The sequence below is a fragment of the Neoarius graeffei genome, chromosome 22 (assembly GCF_027579695.1).
Source record: "Neoarius graeffei isolate fNeoGra1 chromosome 22, fNeoGra1.pri, whole genome shotgun sequence".
In the NCBI taxonomy this organism is placed as follows: Eukaryota; Metazoa; Chordata; class Actinopteri; order Siluriformes; family Ariidae; genus Neoarius; species Neoarius graeffei.
The window spans coordinates 28,266,917-28,286,639 of record NC_083590.1 but is presented as its reverse complement, the minus strand read 5'-3'; the positions used below and the strand labels follow the sequence as shown (position 1 = coordinate 28,286,639).

Genomic DNA, 19,723 nt, shown 5'->3' with positions numbered 1-19,723 from the left:
TTATTGTTTTTTTTTTGTAATGGATGAGGCATAGTTCACAGAACTATAGAATATAGATGCACACTATGGTGAAGTGCTCATGCACAAAGCCAAAACCACACATAAATGCACACAGATTGAATTGGTTTGATAGCACACACAAGTACGATGTACGTTTCGTGATCAATTCCCGAGCTACAGTATGTCAAACCAACTTAACAGGCTGTCATTCATATTGCATGGATAATGAATAAAGACCATGCATTGTTGTTGTTATTGTTTTTTTCCAATTAATTAAGTTAATGTCAATTTATTTGTCATGCAAAAGAGTAATTAAAATGAATATTAACTCAATCAAAAAGCATGATCAGTTTATTGCATTCATGATCAGTAGCATTGTACTACTCTCACATGGCCCAGAGTGTTTTCTCCAAGTTTGGGCTTTTTTTTTTTTTAAATATAAAACAGAGTAAATGACAATTACTTTTAGCCCTTAACTATCCAACAGAAGATGATGTGTTTCCTCCATAAAAATTTTGTTTCATTTGGTGTACTTGTAGGTCCATTCAAAACAAAACAACAACAACAAAAAAATTCAGCTCCATGATATAGACATGATCCCCCTCCCCTCCTTCACAACACCGCACTCTTTCAAAATGATCAATACACGCAGCAGCGAGAACAAGCACTGATCTCTGCTTCAGAGAAAGCACACACACACACAGACACACTTCTGGTGTTGTACAGAGCTCTACGAGAAGTCCAGTGGTTAGAGGAATTTGCAGGATGGAGGACAGGAAGTTGCCATGTCCAGGCTGGGGTTTACAGGAACGCGCTAGGATTGGCCCGTGGATCTTTCTGGTTCCTGTATCTGTATGTTAGCCACACCCCTAGGATCTAAAAAAAAATAAAATAAAATATTGGAAGAAGAAGAAAAGGAAATATAGGGGTTTTCACCATATTCAAACAAGAAAAGTGTGGTTTGAGATCAAATTACAATTTTACATTTATTCTACTACAAGAAATCTTTACAGGTGCAAAATTGTGATTCAGAATTACAGCTGAAATTACATTACATTTTAACATCAATTTAAAAAACAAACAAACAAACAAAAAAACGACATGACAATATTGGATTTGTCATGGCCGGGTTCTTGCCAGAACTGATAATCGCATCATCAGTTTTTCTCTGGCTAATCAGACACAAGGTACGCCACTACTCTTGCTGGAGCAGTTGGGGTTAGGTGCCTTGCTCAAGGGCACTTGAACCAGTCCTACTGGTTCAGGGAATCAAACCAGCAACCTTCTGGTCCCAAAGCTGTTTCTCTAACCATTTGACCATGACTTCCTCGGTAAAAAACAGGACAATAAATAAAAACAAAAAACAAACAATAAGTAAACAAACAAATAACAAAAGATGAACAGGGACACAAGTTGCTGTTGTCCTTTTCTCTATCCATGTTGTTGTATATTGTGTATTGCATAATTGTAGGGCGCTTTTCGGTACAAGGTGGCACATGGTCAATGACACCACCAGATGGCATGTGGAAGAGCCACCCAAATGGCCAACGGATGACATCACTCACTCGGCAAGTCAGTTGTCACTGCAGGGAAACTTCCATACCCGTCAGGTCTGTGGCATTTTTGTGCACCACTTGGCATGAGGTCTGGAGGTCCAGAGAGACAACACGATGGGGGCACGACATCGTCTGTCTTACCTTACTGTGCAAGGCACATCTTCAGGAAAGCTCTGTCGCAGGCCTCATGGCCCATCTGCGTTTCTGCGCATCCTAATAAAGCAGTCATCATCGCTAGTGACAGACAGCCGACAACGATTGCATAATTGTGTTGTTTGTTTTTGTTGGTTCTGTCACGGTCCTGGACTTGTGAACAGTGAATAGTGATGCTGTATCTGTCCCTAATCAGTGTACTGCTGTATGTGTATTTGTATCTCGTTCTGTTTTATGTCACCTGCCTAGGGATTACAAATGAAAATTAGCAATTATTATTATTATTATTTTTTTAATTCGTATACAATACAATTATACAAAACAATCACAATACAACTACACAAAAAAACCAGAATTCAAACACAACACCGAATTTAAAACTGAGTGAAAAACCAAAATTAACAGTGAGGAATAATGTGTATATGGAGATGTCCGTGTGTGTGTGTACAACCCCGATTCCAAAAAAGTTGGGACAAAGTACAAATTGTAAATAAAAACGGAATGCAATAATTTACAAATCTCAAAAACTGATATTGTATTCACAATAGAACATAAACAACATATCAAATGTCGAAAGTGAGACATTTTGAAATTTCATGCCAAATATTGGCTCATTTGAAATTTCATGACAGCAACACATCTCAAAAAAGTTGGGACAGGGGCAATAAGAGGCTGGAAAAGTTAAAGGTACAAAAAAGGAACAGCTGGAGGACCAAATTGCAACTCATTAGGTCAATTGGCAATAGGTCATTAACATGACTGGGTATAAAAAGAGCATCTTGGAGTGGCAGCGGCTCTCAGAAGTAAAGATGGGAAGAGGATCACCAATCCCCCTAATTCTGCGCCGACAAATAGTGGAGCAATATCAGAAAGGAGTTCGACAGTGTAAAATTGCAAAGAGTTTGAACATATCATCATCTACAGTGCATAATATCATCAAAAGATTCAGAGAATCTGGAAGAATCTCTGTGCGTAAGGGTCAAGGCCGGAAAACCATACTGGGTGCCCGTGATCTTCGGGCCCTTAGACGGCACTGCATCACATACAGGCATGCTTCTGTATTGGAAATCACAAAATGGGCTCAGGAATATTTCCAGAGAACATTATCTGTGAACACAATTCACCGTGCCATCCGCCGTTGCCAGCTAAAACTCTATAGTTCAAAAGAAGAAGCCGCATCTAAACATGATCCAGAAGCGCAGACGTCTTCTCTGGGCCAAGGCTCATTTAAAATGGACTGTGGCAAAGTGGAAAACTGTTCTGTGGTCAGACGAATCAAAATTTGAAGTTCTTTATGGAAATCAGGGACGCCGTGTCATTCGGACTAAAGAGGAGAAGGATGACCCAAGTTGTTATCAGCGCTCAGTTCAGAAGCCTGCATCTCTGATGGTATGGGGTTGCATTAGTGCGTGTGGCATGGGCAGCTTACACATCTGGAAAGACACCATCAATGCTGAAAGGTATATCCAGGTTCTAGAGCAACATATGCTCCCATCCAGACGACGTCTCTTTCAGGGAAGACCTTGCATTTTCCAACATGACAATGCCAAACCACATACTGCATCAATTACAGCATCATGGCTGCGTAGAAGAAGGGTCCGGGTACTGAACTGGCCAGCCTGCAGTCCAGATCCTTCACCCATAGAAAACATTTGGCGCATCATAAAACGGAAGATATGACAAAAAAGACCTAAGGCAGTTGAGCAACTAGAATCCTACATTAGACAAGAATGGGTTAACATTCCTATCCCTAAACTTGAGCAACTTGTCTCCTCAGTCCCCAGACGTTTACAGACTGTTGTAAAGAGAAAAGGGGATGTCTCACAGTGGTAAACATGGCCTTGTCCCAACTTTTTTGAGATGTGTTGTTGTCATGAAATTTAAAATCACCTAATTTTTCTCTTTAAATGATACATTTTCTCAGTTTAAACATTTGATATGTCATCTATGTTCTATTCTGAATAAAATATGGAATTTTGAAACTTCCACATCATTGCATTCCGTTTTTATTTACAATTTGTATTTTGTCCCAACTTTTTTGGAATCGGGGTTGTATATAAGGAAAATTAGCAATTATGCTAACTCCGGCATATTTACATTCCGTATTTTATAATATTGTTCATGAATGTGCACTGTCCCTATCAAATAAACCAATAAATAAATAAAAACAAGTGGCGCTCTTTGGGGTCCGAGCACTCTCTGCACATATTGCCTTCAGTGCTCAGGTCTTGATATGATCCATAGAACAATAAATATATAAATGCATTTATCAAGTTTTATGACAGCTCAATGCTAAACGTGAAATGCCTGCTGAAAGCTGATGGTGGCCATGTTTTTGAAATACCATCAAAGTTCAGTAGAATGACGCAGCGTGAAGTTTAAATGTTCATTCCTCTGCTCGGTTCGTCATCATGAATTATAAAAGTTTCAACTGAAATGAGCATTTGTGGAAAAAACAGTTGTGCGCTCATCAATCTTTTTAATAGTTTCTGCTGTTCTTGTTTTGAAGACTTTCTCATATTATCAAGCATCAATTCATCTCATCATCTCTAGCCGCTTTATCCTTCTACAGGGTCGCAGGCAAGCTGGAGCCTATCCCAGCTGACTACGGGCGAAAGGCGGGGTACACCCTGGACAAGTCGCCAGGTCATCACAGGGCTGACACATAGACACAGACAACCATTCACACTCACATTCACACCTACGGTCAATTTAGAGTCACCAGTTAACCTAACCTGCATGTCTTTGGACTGTGGGGGAAACCGGAGCACCTGGAGGAAACCCACGCGGACACGGGGAGAACATGCAAGCTCCACACAGAAAGGCCCTCGCCGGCCCCGGGGCTCGAACCCAGGACCTTCTTGCTGTGAGGCGACAGCGCTAACCACTACACCACCGTGCCGCCCTAAGCATCAATTGACTATTAAAAAAATATTAAATGAACTGTCCATAGGTTTGGGATTTATTAAACTACCATACAGTGCAGTACAGAACACAACACACGTCTTCCTATAGAGATCGGTGCCTGCAGCATCTCACCGGATATTAACGCTGCTGTAGAAAACACCAGGTGAGTGAAAAATTCTGCTATTCTTAGTCATTTTTTGCTGATATTTTTTCTATTTTTCTTCATGAATGAATGTATAAATGGTCTAGCTATAAATAAATTCACACCTAAGATTGAACAAACGATCTGTTTGATTACAACCAGGAACAGAAAGCTTAGGTGCCTCAATCCACCGGACGGCATCGTAACCCAGTCATTAAAATCCACTTAAAGATCAGCAGAACAGTGCAGTCCACTAAACCTCAGCTCAACTGGGCATGACTTTGCAGACATCCTCAGAGCCTTTATACTGAAAATATGTGCCAATTCATTCAACTAGTCTTGAGTTAGAGCTGTTTGAGTAAATCAAGCTCCGCACCTCTAGGACTGATGAGAGTGTGGTGGCCTGCATTAAAGAGGAACTGAAGTCATTTTTAAATTTGCTTTATTTCTTAATTAACGTGTTATTCAATTACGTTTTCGGTTTTAGTAACCTTATATCGTGACTCGTATTGGCAACTAACTGCAATTAAATATTGTACTTATCGGCCTATTCGGTTTTTAGCCGTGTTGAATTTAGTTCGTTTGGTCCACGGCAGGCGTCGCTTATCCGCGCGATCTTCACGAGACTTGTGCGAGACTTCAAAACGTGAAGTGTCAGCCAGGTGTCAGTGCTGCCACTTTGAAAACTGTTTTCCAAACGAAATATTGCACAAAAACGAGTTTAAACGACGATTACTGGCTACTTTTTTCAAACTTTCCTGATTGCTATCAAAACAAACAAAACTTCCGACTTGATTACATCAGCATTCGAAAGAGGGCGCGTGCGTCTTTTGACAATGTTAGCAGATGCCGGTCACTTTGATTTCTGCTGTACGTTTTACTTCCGTCCTACGATGTCTCGCACAGGTCTCAACGAATCTCGTTTACGGCCATTGCTTTGACATATGGACTGATATATTACAGAGCATATTTCAAACACTCATTATTTGCTATAGCAGTGACAAAATAGCTCCTAATAGCTCGTTAAAGAAAATACTGTGCTATCAACCAACCAACAACATTTTGTGCAGCCTACATTCAACGTTCTACCTCACCTCAGTGAAACTGAAGAAAAGGCCGATCCCTCCGACGATGCGCAGCACCTCCCCAACATGCTCCTGGATCTTTGCTGCACACGTATCACATGTGGAATGAATGAAACAAGCCTGAAGGGGGAACAAAACAAATCATAACATATTGAAATAATATTGGCTGGCTTTTTTTCATGGTATATCAGATATATTCCATTCAGCTAGCATGGTATTTAGCAAGTCGAAGATCTCATCTCATCATCTCTAGCCGCTTTATCCTGTTCTACAGGGTCGCAGGCAAGCTGGAGCCTATCCCAGCTGACTACGGGCAAAGGGCGGGGTACACCCTGGACAAGTCGCCAGGTCATCACAGGGCTGACACATAGACACAGACAACCATTCACACTCACATTCACACCTACGGTCAATTTAGAGTCACCAGTTAACCTAACCTGCATGTCTTTGGACTGTGGGGGAAACCGGAGCACCCGGAGGAAACCCACGCGGACACGGGGAGAACATGCAAACTCCGCACAGAAAGGCCCTCGCCGGCCACGGGGCTCGAACCCGGACCTTCTTGCTGTGAGGCAACAGTGCTAACCACTACACCACCGTGCCGCCCCCAAGTCGAAGATGAGTTCAATATTATTATTATTATTATTATACTACACATTCCTTTTGGGTGTTCAACACGTCTTTCTCTTTCAAAATTCTCTCAAAACCTTCTGTATTTAACAAAGCAAACCTGGCGGCCATGTTTGTTTACAAATTATCACAGTCGCTCACTCACATGGAAGTTTTACATCTCTGATGCGTGACATGTTGTCTTGACGACCATACAATATCGTAAAACATATTCAACGCTCATTCTCCATTGGGTAGAGTGATGTAATACACATAGGATAAGCGATACGCTAATAATATCACATGCTATCAAACCAAATGAATGAAATCTGCTAGAAGGGAAGAGAATACGTTTTTATTCCATTTAAAAAAAAAAAAAAAAAGTGTCCTGTATGTATAATAATCTTTGATAAACCACAGTAGCTGCAGACCTGAAGTAGGATCTTAGACCGCAGGTTCAAGAACAGATTCTCTGATGGAATATCATTAGAAAGAAAGGTGTTCATCCCTCCAGTAAAGTACAGAGAAATCTATACCAAGACACAGTAAAGCTGTACTGGTGGCTTGTGGTGGTCCAACACTTTACGTTGCCATTTCCTTTAAAATTGTCATCTATGTGTCATATATAATTCTGTCATTCTTTAAGATCTCTGTCCTTTTGGAAAAAAAATTATCAGTATAAGCAAGGTTAGTGAAATAAAACAAGACTAAACATTTCTGACTTTCATAAACAGTCATAACATCTCTGCCACAACCAGGGCAAAAAAAAAAAAGTTTAGAGGATTACACATCTACTGACCTTGAACTTCAACTTATTGCTTAATTAAAACAAGAAAAACAAAATGTCCTGGGTTTGATAAATAACACAAAAAAGTGCTTTCTTCTGGTGGTTAACATGGAAAATTTAGGAAAAAAAAATCTATTCATGTTAAATAAATCAATCACTAGTTTTTAAGGGCCCTGGAATGAAATCCCCTCAGACAGAACTGACATTTATGATACTTAATACAAGTCATAAAGCTGTAAAATAAATCAGGGTGTGTAGGTATGTGCTGATGTATTGTATTGTGCCCTTTGTGAGGACGCCCCCCCCAAAAAAAAGTCCTTACAAATGTCTGTACAATCACCTGGTCCTCACAAAAACATTATTATTATTATTATTATATTTGAAAACCAAAAAGAGCCAAAATATTTCCTATTGGCTACTGAGGTTAAGATCAGGTTAAGGTTTAGACATAGCATTAATTACATACACTAATCATTTTGTCAATAGAAGGTCCCCAGAATGACAAAAAAAAAGTGTGTGTGTGTGTGTGTGTGTGTGTGTGTGTGTGTGTGTGTGTGTGTGTGTGTGTAAAAAAGAGAGAATTACAGCAGGACAGGTGCCGTTGACATCCACGTGAGAGAATCCGCAGCAGTTCAGGCTCTTCTCCACATCCCTTTGTGTGGTCTGTGAGTTGTTCCAGCCGACCTCCAACAGCTCATTCTGCGTGCATGCACACACACACACACACACACACACACACCAATTTGAATCTAATTTCCCTTTAGGCATCTCTGTACTTTTCTGTCACATCAAAAAAACATCTCAAAAGGTATTCCAAACAAATGTGGTGTAACTAAGGGGCAACTGGTAAAAACATCCTAACAGAATTCTCCTGTCTTTCAAAAACACCAACATAAGGTCATACTTGGCATCTACATCAGGATATTTAACAGTTATTCCACCAAATCGAGTTGTACATGAGCCGATAGCCGATGAGGCGCATAGCACAGAGTCGGCTATGGACCCTTTTCACGTGACGTCACGACAAACGCGGCCGCCATTTTGGACGTGTACTACCAGTAGTTTACCACAGCCAGCATTGAGGAACGGCAGCAAAGAAAGTGTTTATTTTCAGCAAGACTTCCATCATGCCACTATATTGTTGTGCACCTGGATGTAGTAACCATCAACAAACAAGGCAAGGGTTATCATTTTATCGGATCCCGGTAGATGCTGACCGACGGAGAAGATGGATAGTGGCATACCAACGCTTGTGTAGTGACCACTTTGTTGTAGGTAAGATGAATAAAATTAGCCAGAAAAGGCATTACATTGCTGTTAACATTCTGTGGCGGCGAGTGTGTAACCAAATAGGCTAAAATAACCCATTGTAACCTCTTTGTTCTTCTGTAGTAGCTATTAGCTAGCGTTGTGTTCCTTTGCTGTTGGTAGACTGTAGGACAGATCAGAGGCAGTGTCCTACAAACAGCGCTTAATTTGAGGGGGAGCAAGCCGGAGCGCGCTCCGGAACCTCGGGCGTTGGCTCCGGCAGCTATTTACACTGGATCCGGTGATCTGACACCTCTTTTGACTATGTAACAAACAAAACAAAACAAATAATTAAATAAAAAAATGCAAGTTTATTTAGTGTTAATGTCTGATTTTGATATCTGTCTTGTTGGTGATTTCTCTCATGAAACGACATCCACAAAATATCTGCAGATGAACTTAATTTGCAGTGAAAAACATGCCCAGAAGCGCAGCGCCGCGCCCCCCTCCCCCCTCTCTTTTTCCGCACCGGAGCCGCTCATCCTCTGCGCTCCGGGACCTCCCACTTTACAAATTAAGCACTGCCTACAAATAAGTGTTCAAAATAAGAGGAACATGTATTTGTCTCTTAAATCCAGGCCGTTCCCTGTAATCTCTAACAACGGTTGGAGAAAGTAATGGCAAATAGTGAGTGCACAAACCATAGAAGGTAAACTGTACACAGCGCCAGGGCAGTGTGATGGTATGTCTACTTTTAGATTGTGTTAGCTTATCAATGAACACACTCGTCACTCGATGAGTTTCACGTCTTTACGACGGCTACTTAAATGTGTGTTAGGTATTATTGTTGCAGTCTAAGCAGTCATTGTAGCAGCTAGATGAGCGAGAACCGAAAGGGTCTGTGCCATAAACCGGTATTTCTGTACGGCGTTGCTAATGTGTTGTTACTGTTGTTATTTCTCCCTCTGCTCGCCCTGTAAATGCCCTACGTCGCTGGATAGCGAAGGTGTTTTCTGCATCTCGCTCCTTTTTCTTGTATGTTCTCCGTTTGTCGCCTTCCTCGCATTCAAACCAATTTGAGCCGAAGTCCGCTACATGTCCAAAATGGTGGTCGCGTTTACGAAGGTCACGTGACTGAAAAGGGTCTATAAGCCATGTATGATGAGATTGAATGGAATAACTGTTGTATTCTATCCACATTCACTGGATTTTGAGATTTATTTTTTGCAAATCTGATAAATAAAACCGTTATACAAAACGTCCGACAAAATAATTTCCGCTTAGAATGTAAACAAACCGGCGAAATGACAGGAGCAATTTGTGAAAAATGCTATTAGAATAATTCTTGGGGGGAAAAAAAAAGATACCTTCTTATCATATTTTGTTGCTTTTAATTTTTGGGGTTTTTATTTCGTCCTCGGCTAGTTCAGCGACACACTCTGCCATTTTGTTTTTCTCTACTCACTGTATATGAGCTGATATCCAAGTCACCAATCAGAGCGTGCGATTACTCATAGCCAGTGAATGTGGATAGAATAAATGCTGTTATCTTAAGGTCTAAATATTATTTGTGAATCCAAGTACATCACCACCACTTATGGTTGTAAGATAAATCCAGAGAGCCATTTGAAGAAGTGAGGCTGGGGCGGATTTCTTTCTCACCCAGACTGTAGAATCATGCAGCCAGTCAGAGACAGAATAAAACACTGCATAGATTTGATCTCCATAACATGTCATTAGCAGTGACTGATTAATCCATACTATCCAAAGTACACTATACAGCCAAAAGTTTTTGGACACGACCAAAACACACCAATGTACTTGTTGAACATCCCATACAAGGTTGCTTCCCTCTTTGAGGTTTCCACTAGATTTTGGAGTGTGGCTGTGAGGAGGTGTGTTCATTCAGCCACAAGAGTGAAATCGGGCACTGATTTTGGGTTAGGAGGCCTGTGGTGCAGTCAGCATTCCCATTCATCCCAAAGGTGTTCAGTGGGGTTGAGATCAAGGCTCTGAGCAGGACACTGAAGGTCTTCCACTCCACGGGCGATTGCTCTAAGACAACGAGGGAGGCTCAGCCTCCTCTAAAAATGACGAACATCGTGTAGGATGAATTGCGCTAGGCTTATGTTATAGCCGACCTTATAACATTGCTATTTCAGATCCAGAATCATAGAAATATATGTGCTCAACCCACTACAGTGCGAAATCATTCCGTTATAACTTTCCCCAGTTCGCCTAGTGTGCGTGAGTTTTTCCCCCTCGTGACAGCGTGATGCAGCCCAGCCTCAGTGGATTGGGAGCTATGTGCTTGTCAATCTCAAAATGCAAGACGATTATTGGACAAATACTGCGAAAACGCCCGCCCACGGAGTCTCACGGACTCCCAGCCTCAGTGGACTTCAACGGCATTTGGGAGCTCTGCGCTTTTCAATCTTAAAGTGCAAGACAGTTATTGGACAAATACTGCGAAAATGCCCGCCTACGGACTCCGAGCCTCACATGGGAGGGACATGGCAGTTTCCGCGAGGAGACTGGTGATTGGTGAAAGCGGCCGGATATTTTCTTTGATTGACAGCTCGTTTCAACTATAGACAGGCAGCGGACAGTGTTGCCAGATTGGGCGATTTCCCGCCCGATTGGGCGATTTCCCGCCCAATTGGGCGGTTTTAAGTGCATTTTGGCGGGTTTTGAACATATTTTGGGCTGGATAACGTCAGCAGTATCTGGCAACATCAGTTCAGTCCCATGCGGATTCGCAAGTGCTGTGGTGTATTGTAAGAGATCGGCTTACATTTCGATTTCATTCATTACATACGGTTTCTACCAGCTTTTTTAGTTTGTATATATTTTCATTGTAAATAAAGTGTAAATATAGTGTTGTCAAGTTTGCTATCTTAGTTCCAGAAATTTCGTTTATTTGAGTGACTGAACTTGAACTTGAGGGGGCTAGTCAGCTAGCAAGAAAGCTGCGCAGGGATGCCAAGCATTGCTGATTTAATTTTGGCAAAGCCATTTGCCAGTCTTCCTTTCGAGGAAAAAATTAAAATTAAAGAGCAGGGTAGACCAACGCCTCAAATTGACTTGGTGAAAAAGGTAGGGAATAATACTCGTTCCTTTCAGCTCTCCTGGTACGAGAAAGTGAATTGGCTAACAGCAAGTGACCCACATCAACAACAGTAAATAGGCTACTTTAGTAATATGTCATGGATGGACCAAAAATATAGAATCTATTTAAAATGTTTATGCTGAGTATATTATATTGGAATATATGTTTTTCTGGACATGAATTAAACACCGCTACAATTTGGAAAACATTTTTAAACAAAAACACAGCCGAGGTCAATTTTTAAACAACATGCCACAATTTTAAAATATAAAATGTTAAAATATACCCCCCCAACACCACCATCATGTATATTGGACAGTAGGCTAATGGGCCAAAAGAACCTGTTATTTCACAGTTTGTGACGCTGCCAACAATCAGCCAGATCAGAGGCAAGAGTATGGGCAAAATTGATGTGTTTTTTCTTTTAAAATCTGGAAATATCGTAACCGACCAGCCTCCCCTGTTTGAAAGACTACCAGCCGCCACTGTTCCACTCCAACCTTGCCAAACCATGTTCTCATGAAGCTTTGTTCACAGGGGCATTGTCATCCTGGAACAGGTTTGGACCTCTTAGTTCTAGTGAAAGGAAATTGTAATACTTGCAGAAGACCTGCATTTGGCTGTGATGGTTAGGTGTCCACAAACATTTGGCCATATAGCGTACCTTGTGGAAAAATCGAGACGAGATGAAAGATTACTAGTATGACATGGGAGAAAGGGGCGGAGCTTCCAGTGTGTAGAAGTGAATATCAGAGGGTTCAAAACACCTGCGTAGCCGTCAATCATTCCACACTTGCATGCTGATTGGCTCATCTATCAAAAACAAGCCCGCTCTTTTTGCATATTTTTACAATTGCAGTGTATTCCGATGTTAAAATGTTGAATTCCTAGCATCTACCAAAACAATAATGTTGGTATTTATAATATAACCTGACCATATATATATAAAAACAAGGCACAAAAGCTTGCACATGCATATACAGAACACCAAGGCAACAAATAACAGGAGGTGAAAGACTAGTATGAATAAACCAGCAACACTGGATCAGTCTGAGAGCTTTCTAAAAATACACCGTATAATACATAACTGATCAGCATGCTAAAGTGAGTGCCAAGAAAATCTGCAGAGCTCCACTTCATTATCTCACCACCATTAAACTCCAAAATCAATTAGCATGATGCTTAGAGATCCACTGATGCCAATCTGTTTCCTGGATTTATGAAGGCCGTTATGATCTGCTCAGACTTTACCTGCTGCTCTTTGTTAATGGCCAGGCACGCACTGGACACAGAGAACTGGACCACAAAAACCAGGAACAGGATAATCATATACTAATAATCAACCATTAAGGAAGGATAAAGGAATAAAACACACACACACACACACACACACACACACACACACACACACACACACACACACACACAGCATAATGAATATTTGACTTTCATGAAGTATCCGTTTCTGTGCTGTGTTCAGTGTACAGCTTTGCTACAAAGTGAAAATGGACACCGAGCGTCTTATTGCATGCTCATGGAAAATAAAGAGGAACAAACAATGGCTAGAAATGAGGGAGGACAGTCGAGCATCGACATCCCTGAAACAATGAAAGCGCATTTGATTACAAAGCTGATTTTGTAAAACCAAATCACAGTGTGCTTGAGAATTAACAAAAAACAAAAACAAACCCCAAATCTCAGAAGAAAAAAAAAAAGTTCATCCATTAACGCATATTTATTGATGTGCATTGAGCTAATGGTTACAAAATGTTGTAACATATGCTAAAATTTCAATATGTAAAGAAATAAAATAAAACCGGACATGCTGTTAAAAGAAAATAATCAATGATTGGGTGGCCAATGTGAAGCCGAGTTACAGTAATTACCCTGATGATTATTTTCCAATAACATAAAATATCCCAAAGTGGCTTGTTCTTCTTATAACACAGCAATTTGCCAACACTACCCATTTTCAATTTATTAAAGAATGACGCTTTTTATCTGCTTCTAGCTACAGTGAAAATTATGGACCAGTGGTGGGTTTCCCAAAAGCCTCTTAATGCTAAGAGTCTCTTAACCAGGAGAGAGAGTGTTCATTGTGCTGCTTGGGCTACCATTTAACGATGATCTTTGTGCTACGATACTTTTGGGAAACTTGGCACAGTTCGTTCCTGTTATCACTTACATTACAGCAGCTATAAAGTTACAAAACACTGAGACTAGAGACTCCTTCCAAAATGCTAAACAAATATCTACTGATGTAGCGCCAATAGGGTTGGTCAAATCATCCCAGGTATGCAAGAAAAGCATGTTTCGTGTCCAGGGTATTATAAAGTCATAATTGCCCTCCAAAAATGATCTCAAATATCTTTTAACACATCTCATAGACAAACTGTTTGCCAGTGACCTGCTGTCTTTGATACAAAGGATACAAAGAAGAGAAGAACTTGGTGGTGCTTTATGGCCCCAATGAGTCCAGCCAAAGCGACAAGGAACAGAAAGACCCCAATGCCGATGATGCCCCCTACCACCTGGAAACTCGAGACGAGGCCAAACCACTTTCCCCAGGCAGCGATGCCGATCATCAACATGCTCACCATCTGCAGGAGGACAGACAAGAGGAGGGAGACAGCAGGGAGACAGGGAGTCAGAAAGGATAAAAAACAAACAAACAATATAACAGTTAAAATAAGATACAGGTACTTGAAGTGCTCCTATATTATATGATACAAATGATGTCAAGATCACATTTTGGCAATAACTGGTTAAACTGCTAAGGTTAATGTTTAACATTATCAATCATCCATAGCCATCATCACCGGGCCAGGATAGTCTGAGTTAACTTGGCCTGATCTTCAACAACAGCTTTATTCTGGTTAGGGCTGAAGTGGATCCGGAGCCAATCCCTGAAACACCGGGTGCAAAGTGGGAATACACCCTGGATGGAACACCAGTCCATCACAGGACACCATGCACACACACATTTACAGTCGCTCATGGAGAAGCTGTGGCCTAATGGTTAGAGAAGCAGCTTTGGGACCGAAAGGTCACTGGTTTGATTTCCTGGACCAGCAGGAAATGGCTGAAGTGCCCCTGAGCAAGGCACATAACCCCCAACTGCTCCCCAGGCTGCTCTGGATAAGAGCGTCTGCTAAATGCCATTAACTTGCACAGCTAGGTGCAACTTATTTTAATAATCCACCTCCAAGGACTGGTATGTTTATGGGATGTGCGAGGAACCCCCCCCCCCCACACACACACGGAGAACATACAAACCTGGAGTTGTGATGCATCAGCATTACCAGCTGCACCACTATGCCACCCAATGATGATCTTATTGCCATACTCTTAGTCTACATTTTTTAGTCTATCTACAACTGTCTTCAAAAAAAAAAGTTCACTCTGCACGCCAAAACCTACACATCCCACAAACACATTCATGTTTAAAGTCCCTATGAATTAGCTTCAGAGTCATGATGCGATTCCGCATGTTGACGTATTTCCTATTAAAAACAGGACGTCAGAGTGACGGGGTGTCAAAGTCCTTGACTGATTTACTAAACAGCCTATAGCATTCGAGATATGCCCCGTCTCCACTGACCATAAGCACAACAGTAACTTAGTGAATTTGAGAAATACAGAGAGCAGGAAGAGATTAATACAAGTCTTTTTTTTCCAACTGTAGAGGATTTCTCATCTCTGCCTTGACCCACATCTTTTCACATTAATGAGGATGATATCCAAGATGGCAAAATGCTGCCTTTTGAAGCCAAGCTGTACACGTTTGAGCTGACGCCCAGGTCAACCGTCCAATTTCTGTCCAATATCCTTCCAGCCGGGCGGCACGGTGGTGTAGTGGTTAGCGCTGTCGCCTCACAGCAAGAAGGTCCTGGGTTTGAGCCCCGGGGCCGGCGAGGGCCTTTCTGTGTGGAGTTTGCATGTTCTCCCCGTGTCTGCGTGGGTTTCCTCCGGGTGCTCCGGTTTCCCCCACAGTCCAAAGACATGCAGGTTAGGTTAACTGGTGGCTCTAAATTGACCGTAGGTGTGAATGGGAGTGTGAATGGTTGTGTCTATGTGTCAGCCCTGTGATGACCTGGCGACTTGTCCAGGGTGTACCCCGCCTTTCGCCCGTAGTCAGCTGGGATAGGCTCCAGCTTGCCTGCGACCCTGTAGAACAGGATAAAGCGGCTAGAGATAATGAGATGAGATCCTTCCAGCCGACATCATACAGATGTTTAAAATTTCTTACTAAATTGGATAACCTCTCCTCAAAAGGTTGCACCATTTTTAAAATTTCTTGATTGTGTCTCACTTGAAACATTGGCCACATTTGACATTTGACTTAGGGCTCCGACTCTAACTCAAATGCAAAGTTCCCTGACTTTTCCTGACTAAAAAGCTGAATTTCCAAGACCTAGAACAAACAAAAACACAACCTGCCTTCATGGTGAGCAAACAAAAACCAGCCACAATATTTTAAACCTATCAATTTGCAAACTTTATTTAAGTACTAATTCACAGATGTTTTCAGGACAAAAATTTATTTTCTTCACTGCTTAAACCTAGTGCTTAAACACTGCATGGAAAATATTGCCATTTTGCCAAAACGGCAACTAGAATTTAAAAATGCCACAAACAAAATTCGCTGATATTCCATGGCTTGGCCCAAAATATGATCAAATCCCTTGACTTTCCATGTCTGGAATAGAAGTTTTAAAATTTCATGACCTGTGGGAACCCTGTCTGAGTACGGACAGAAGGTTTAATTTTGAGTATAAATGAAATAACAAGCTGCTACTGTAAAACAAGACACACCCCTGGGGGCAGGACATATATTTTGTTGACAGCATTTAATTGGATGAAGGCAAAACCAGTGTAGGATGAATCATATAATATAAATAAATTTTTACACTGAAATTTTAGAGCGGCGGCACGGTGGTGTAGTGATTAGCGCTGTCGCCTCACAGCAAGAAGGTCCGGGTTCAAGCCCCGTGGCCGGCGAGGGCCTTTCTGTGCGGAGTTTGCATGTTCTCCCCGTGTCCGCGTGGGTTTCCTCCGGGTGCTCCGGTTTCCCCCACAGTCCAAAGACATGCAGGTTAGGTTAACTGGTGACTCTAAATTGACCGTAGGTGTGAATGTGAGTGTGAATGGTTGTCTGTGTCTATGTGTCAGCCCTGTGATGACCTGGCGACTTGTCCAGGGTGTACCCCGCCTTTCGCCCGTAGTCAGCTGGGATAGGCTCCAGCTTGCCTGCGACCCTGTAGAAGGATAAAGCGGCTAGAGATAACGAGATGAGATTTTAGAGCTTGTCACTTCCAGGGGGGAAAAAAAAAAATTATTTATACACACTAATACACACACACACACACACACATTATATATCCATCCATCCATTATCTGTATCCACTTATCCTGTTCCAGGTCATCGCAGGGCTGCACATAGAGACAAACAACCATTCACACTCACTTTGGACTGTGGGGGAAACCGGAGCACCCAGAGGAAACCCACGCAGACATGAGGAGAACATGCAAACTCCACACAGAAAGGCCCCTGTCAGCCACTGGGTTTGAACTCAGAACCTTCTTGCTGTGAGGTGACAGTGCTAACCACTACACCACCCCACAACAACACATCCATCCATCCATCCATCCATATCACTACAATGACGTGGCTGAGTCTCTAGGGATCATTACAGTAGTGGTTTCCTGTTGCCTTCTCCTGGATTATTATAGAGGTTTTCTCCTCTCAACCATTCACAATCATGGACAATTTAGAGTCGCCAGTTAACCTAACCTGCATGTCTTTGGACTGTGGGGGAAACTGGAGCACCCGGAGGAAACCCATGCAGACACGGGGAGAACATGCAAACTCCACACAGAAAGGCCCTCGCCGGCCACTGGACTCGAACCCAGAACCTTCTTGCTCTGAGGCGACAGTGCTAACCACTACACCACCGTGCCGCCCCACATATATAAAAAATAATATATATATATATATATATATATATATATATATATATATATATATATACACACACACACACACACACACACACATACAGTATATTCCCTGGAAATGACAAGCTATTAAATTAAAATGTCTCTAGCTCTAAAGGACAGGATGAAACATGTAACATGCAGCTTGTCATAAACAGGCGAAGTTAATGGGTTCAACAGGACACAAAGAAATACTGGACACAAATGTAACTCCATGGATGTTTGTTTTTATTATGAAGGGCTCATAATTAATTGAGAATTAATTTAAAAAAAAGTGCTAAAAATGGAGCAAACAAGACATGACTGAAGGAAACTGAAAGGAAACATGGGCTTTGTTCCAAACTGTGTACTCAGATACTAGATAGTGGGCATAGAGCTAACTGGTCGCCATGGTTACGCAGATGAAAACAGCGCACTAAATACCATGTTCAAATGAAACACTACATATTTCAGCCGCAGCCAGCATTAAACACTTGTTTGTTTTTATCCCCCTCAGTGCCAGTGCAGCAGTCAGGCACCATGAAACCCAAAACCGCGGCTTAGCATCAGAAATTATCCTGAATAATTCATATTAACCTTGCTGGATGGACAAGGAGACAGAGTTTCCCAACATTCCTGAATGAAAACTTTACCAAATGCACATTAAACTCGTCTAAATACAGCCCTAGTAGTGAGAGAAATCTGTCCATATGGTTGTTAGTTCGTTACCAACTCACCACATAGAGGATGTTGAGGGCGCAGAGGGAATTCTTAGAGCAGGTGAATCCAGCACAGCTCATCTTCTCACACGATGGTTTGCTCACAAAAACACCAACAGGGCCTGAAAACCTCACTGCAGTTACATAAATTACAATGAAACCCCTGGCTGATAGCTCTAGTCAGTAGAGCAGGTGAATGAATGAATAAAACGCAGCTGAGTGCAAAATGCTGTACAAGCAGATGAATGTGTAGGGTTGCCAGATCCTTGAAATAAGCCTCAATCCTGCCTAGTGTGTGCAGCTCGAGTGCTGATGGGATACAACGACACATCCATGCATTATCTGTAGCCGCTTAGCCTGTCCAACAGGGTCGCAGGCAAGCTGGAGCCTATCCGGCGAGAGGTGGGGTACACCCTGGACAAGTCGCCAGGTCATCGCAGGGCTGACCAATTGTGGGGGAACCGAAGCAAACCCACGCAGAGACGGGGAGAACATGCAAACCCCTTACAGAAAGGCCCTCGTCGGACACTGGGCTCGAACCCAGGACCTTCGGGTTTCCTCCGGGTGCTCCAGTTTCCCCCACAGTCCAAAGACATGCAGGTTAGGCTAATTGGTGGCTCTAAATTGTCCGTGAGTATGAATGGTTAAGAGGAGAAACCGAAGCAAACCCATGCAGACATGGGGAGAGCATGCAAACTCTACACAGAAAAGCCCTCACCGGCCGCTTGGCTCGAACCCAGGACCTTCTTACTGTGAAGCAACAGTGCTAACCACTACACCACTGTGCTGCCCCACAACAACACATCCATCAATATCACTACAATGACGTGGCCGAGTCTCTAGGGAACATTACAGTAGTGGTTTCCCGTTGCCTTCTACTGGATTATTATCGAGGTTTTCTCCTCTCAACCATTCACACTCACGGACAATTTAGAGTCACCAGTTAACCTAACCTGCATGTCTTTGGACTGTAGGGGAAACCGGAGCACCCGAAGGAAACCCACACAGACACGGGGAGAACATGCAAACTCCGCACAGAAAGGCCCTCGTCGGCCACGGGGCTCGAATCCAGGACTTTGCTGTGAGGCGACAGTGCTAACCACTACACCACTGTGCTGCCCCACAACAATCCATCCATCCATCCATCCATCCATCCATCCATCCATCCATATCACTACAATGACGTGGCCGAGTCTCTAGGGACCATTACAGTAGTGGTTTCCTGTTGCTTTCTACTGGATTATTATAGAGATTTTCTCCCCTCAATCATTCACACTCACGGACAATTTAGAGTCACCAGTTAACCTAACCTGCATGTCTTTGGACTGTAGGGGAAACCGGAGCACCCAGAGGAAACCCACGCAGACACGGGGAGAACATGCAAACTCCACACAGAAAGGCCCTCATCGGCCTCGTGGGCTCGAACCCAGAA

General features: G+C 42.4%; 1 protein-coding gene across 1 annotated transcript; it reads right to left on the bottom strand.

The window, feature by feature from the left end:
* Positions 1-18,491, bottom strand: tspan13b (tetraspanin 13b). The gene is made up of 6 exons (XM_060904048.1): positions 18,310-18,491; positions 14,029-14,196; positions 12,848-12,928; positions 7,825-7,938; positions 5,853-5,963; positions 1-876 (listed from the first exon to the last, which is right to left on the bottom strand). The coding sequence occupies exons 1-6, from the start codon at positions 18,370-18,372 to the stop codon at positions 802-804; spliced, it is 612 nt and encodes a 203-aa protein (XP_060760031.1). The 5' UTR covers positions 18,373-18,491; the 3' UTR covers positions 1-801.
* Between the last annotated feature and the right edge of the window lie 1,232 nt (positions 18,492-19,723).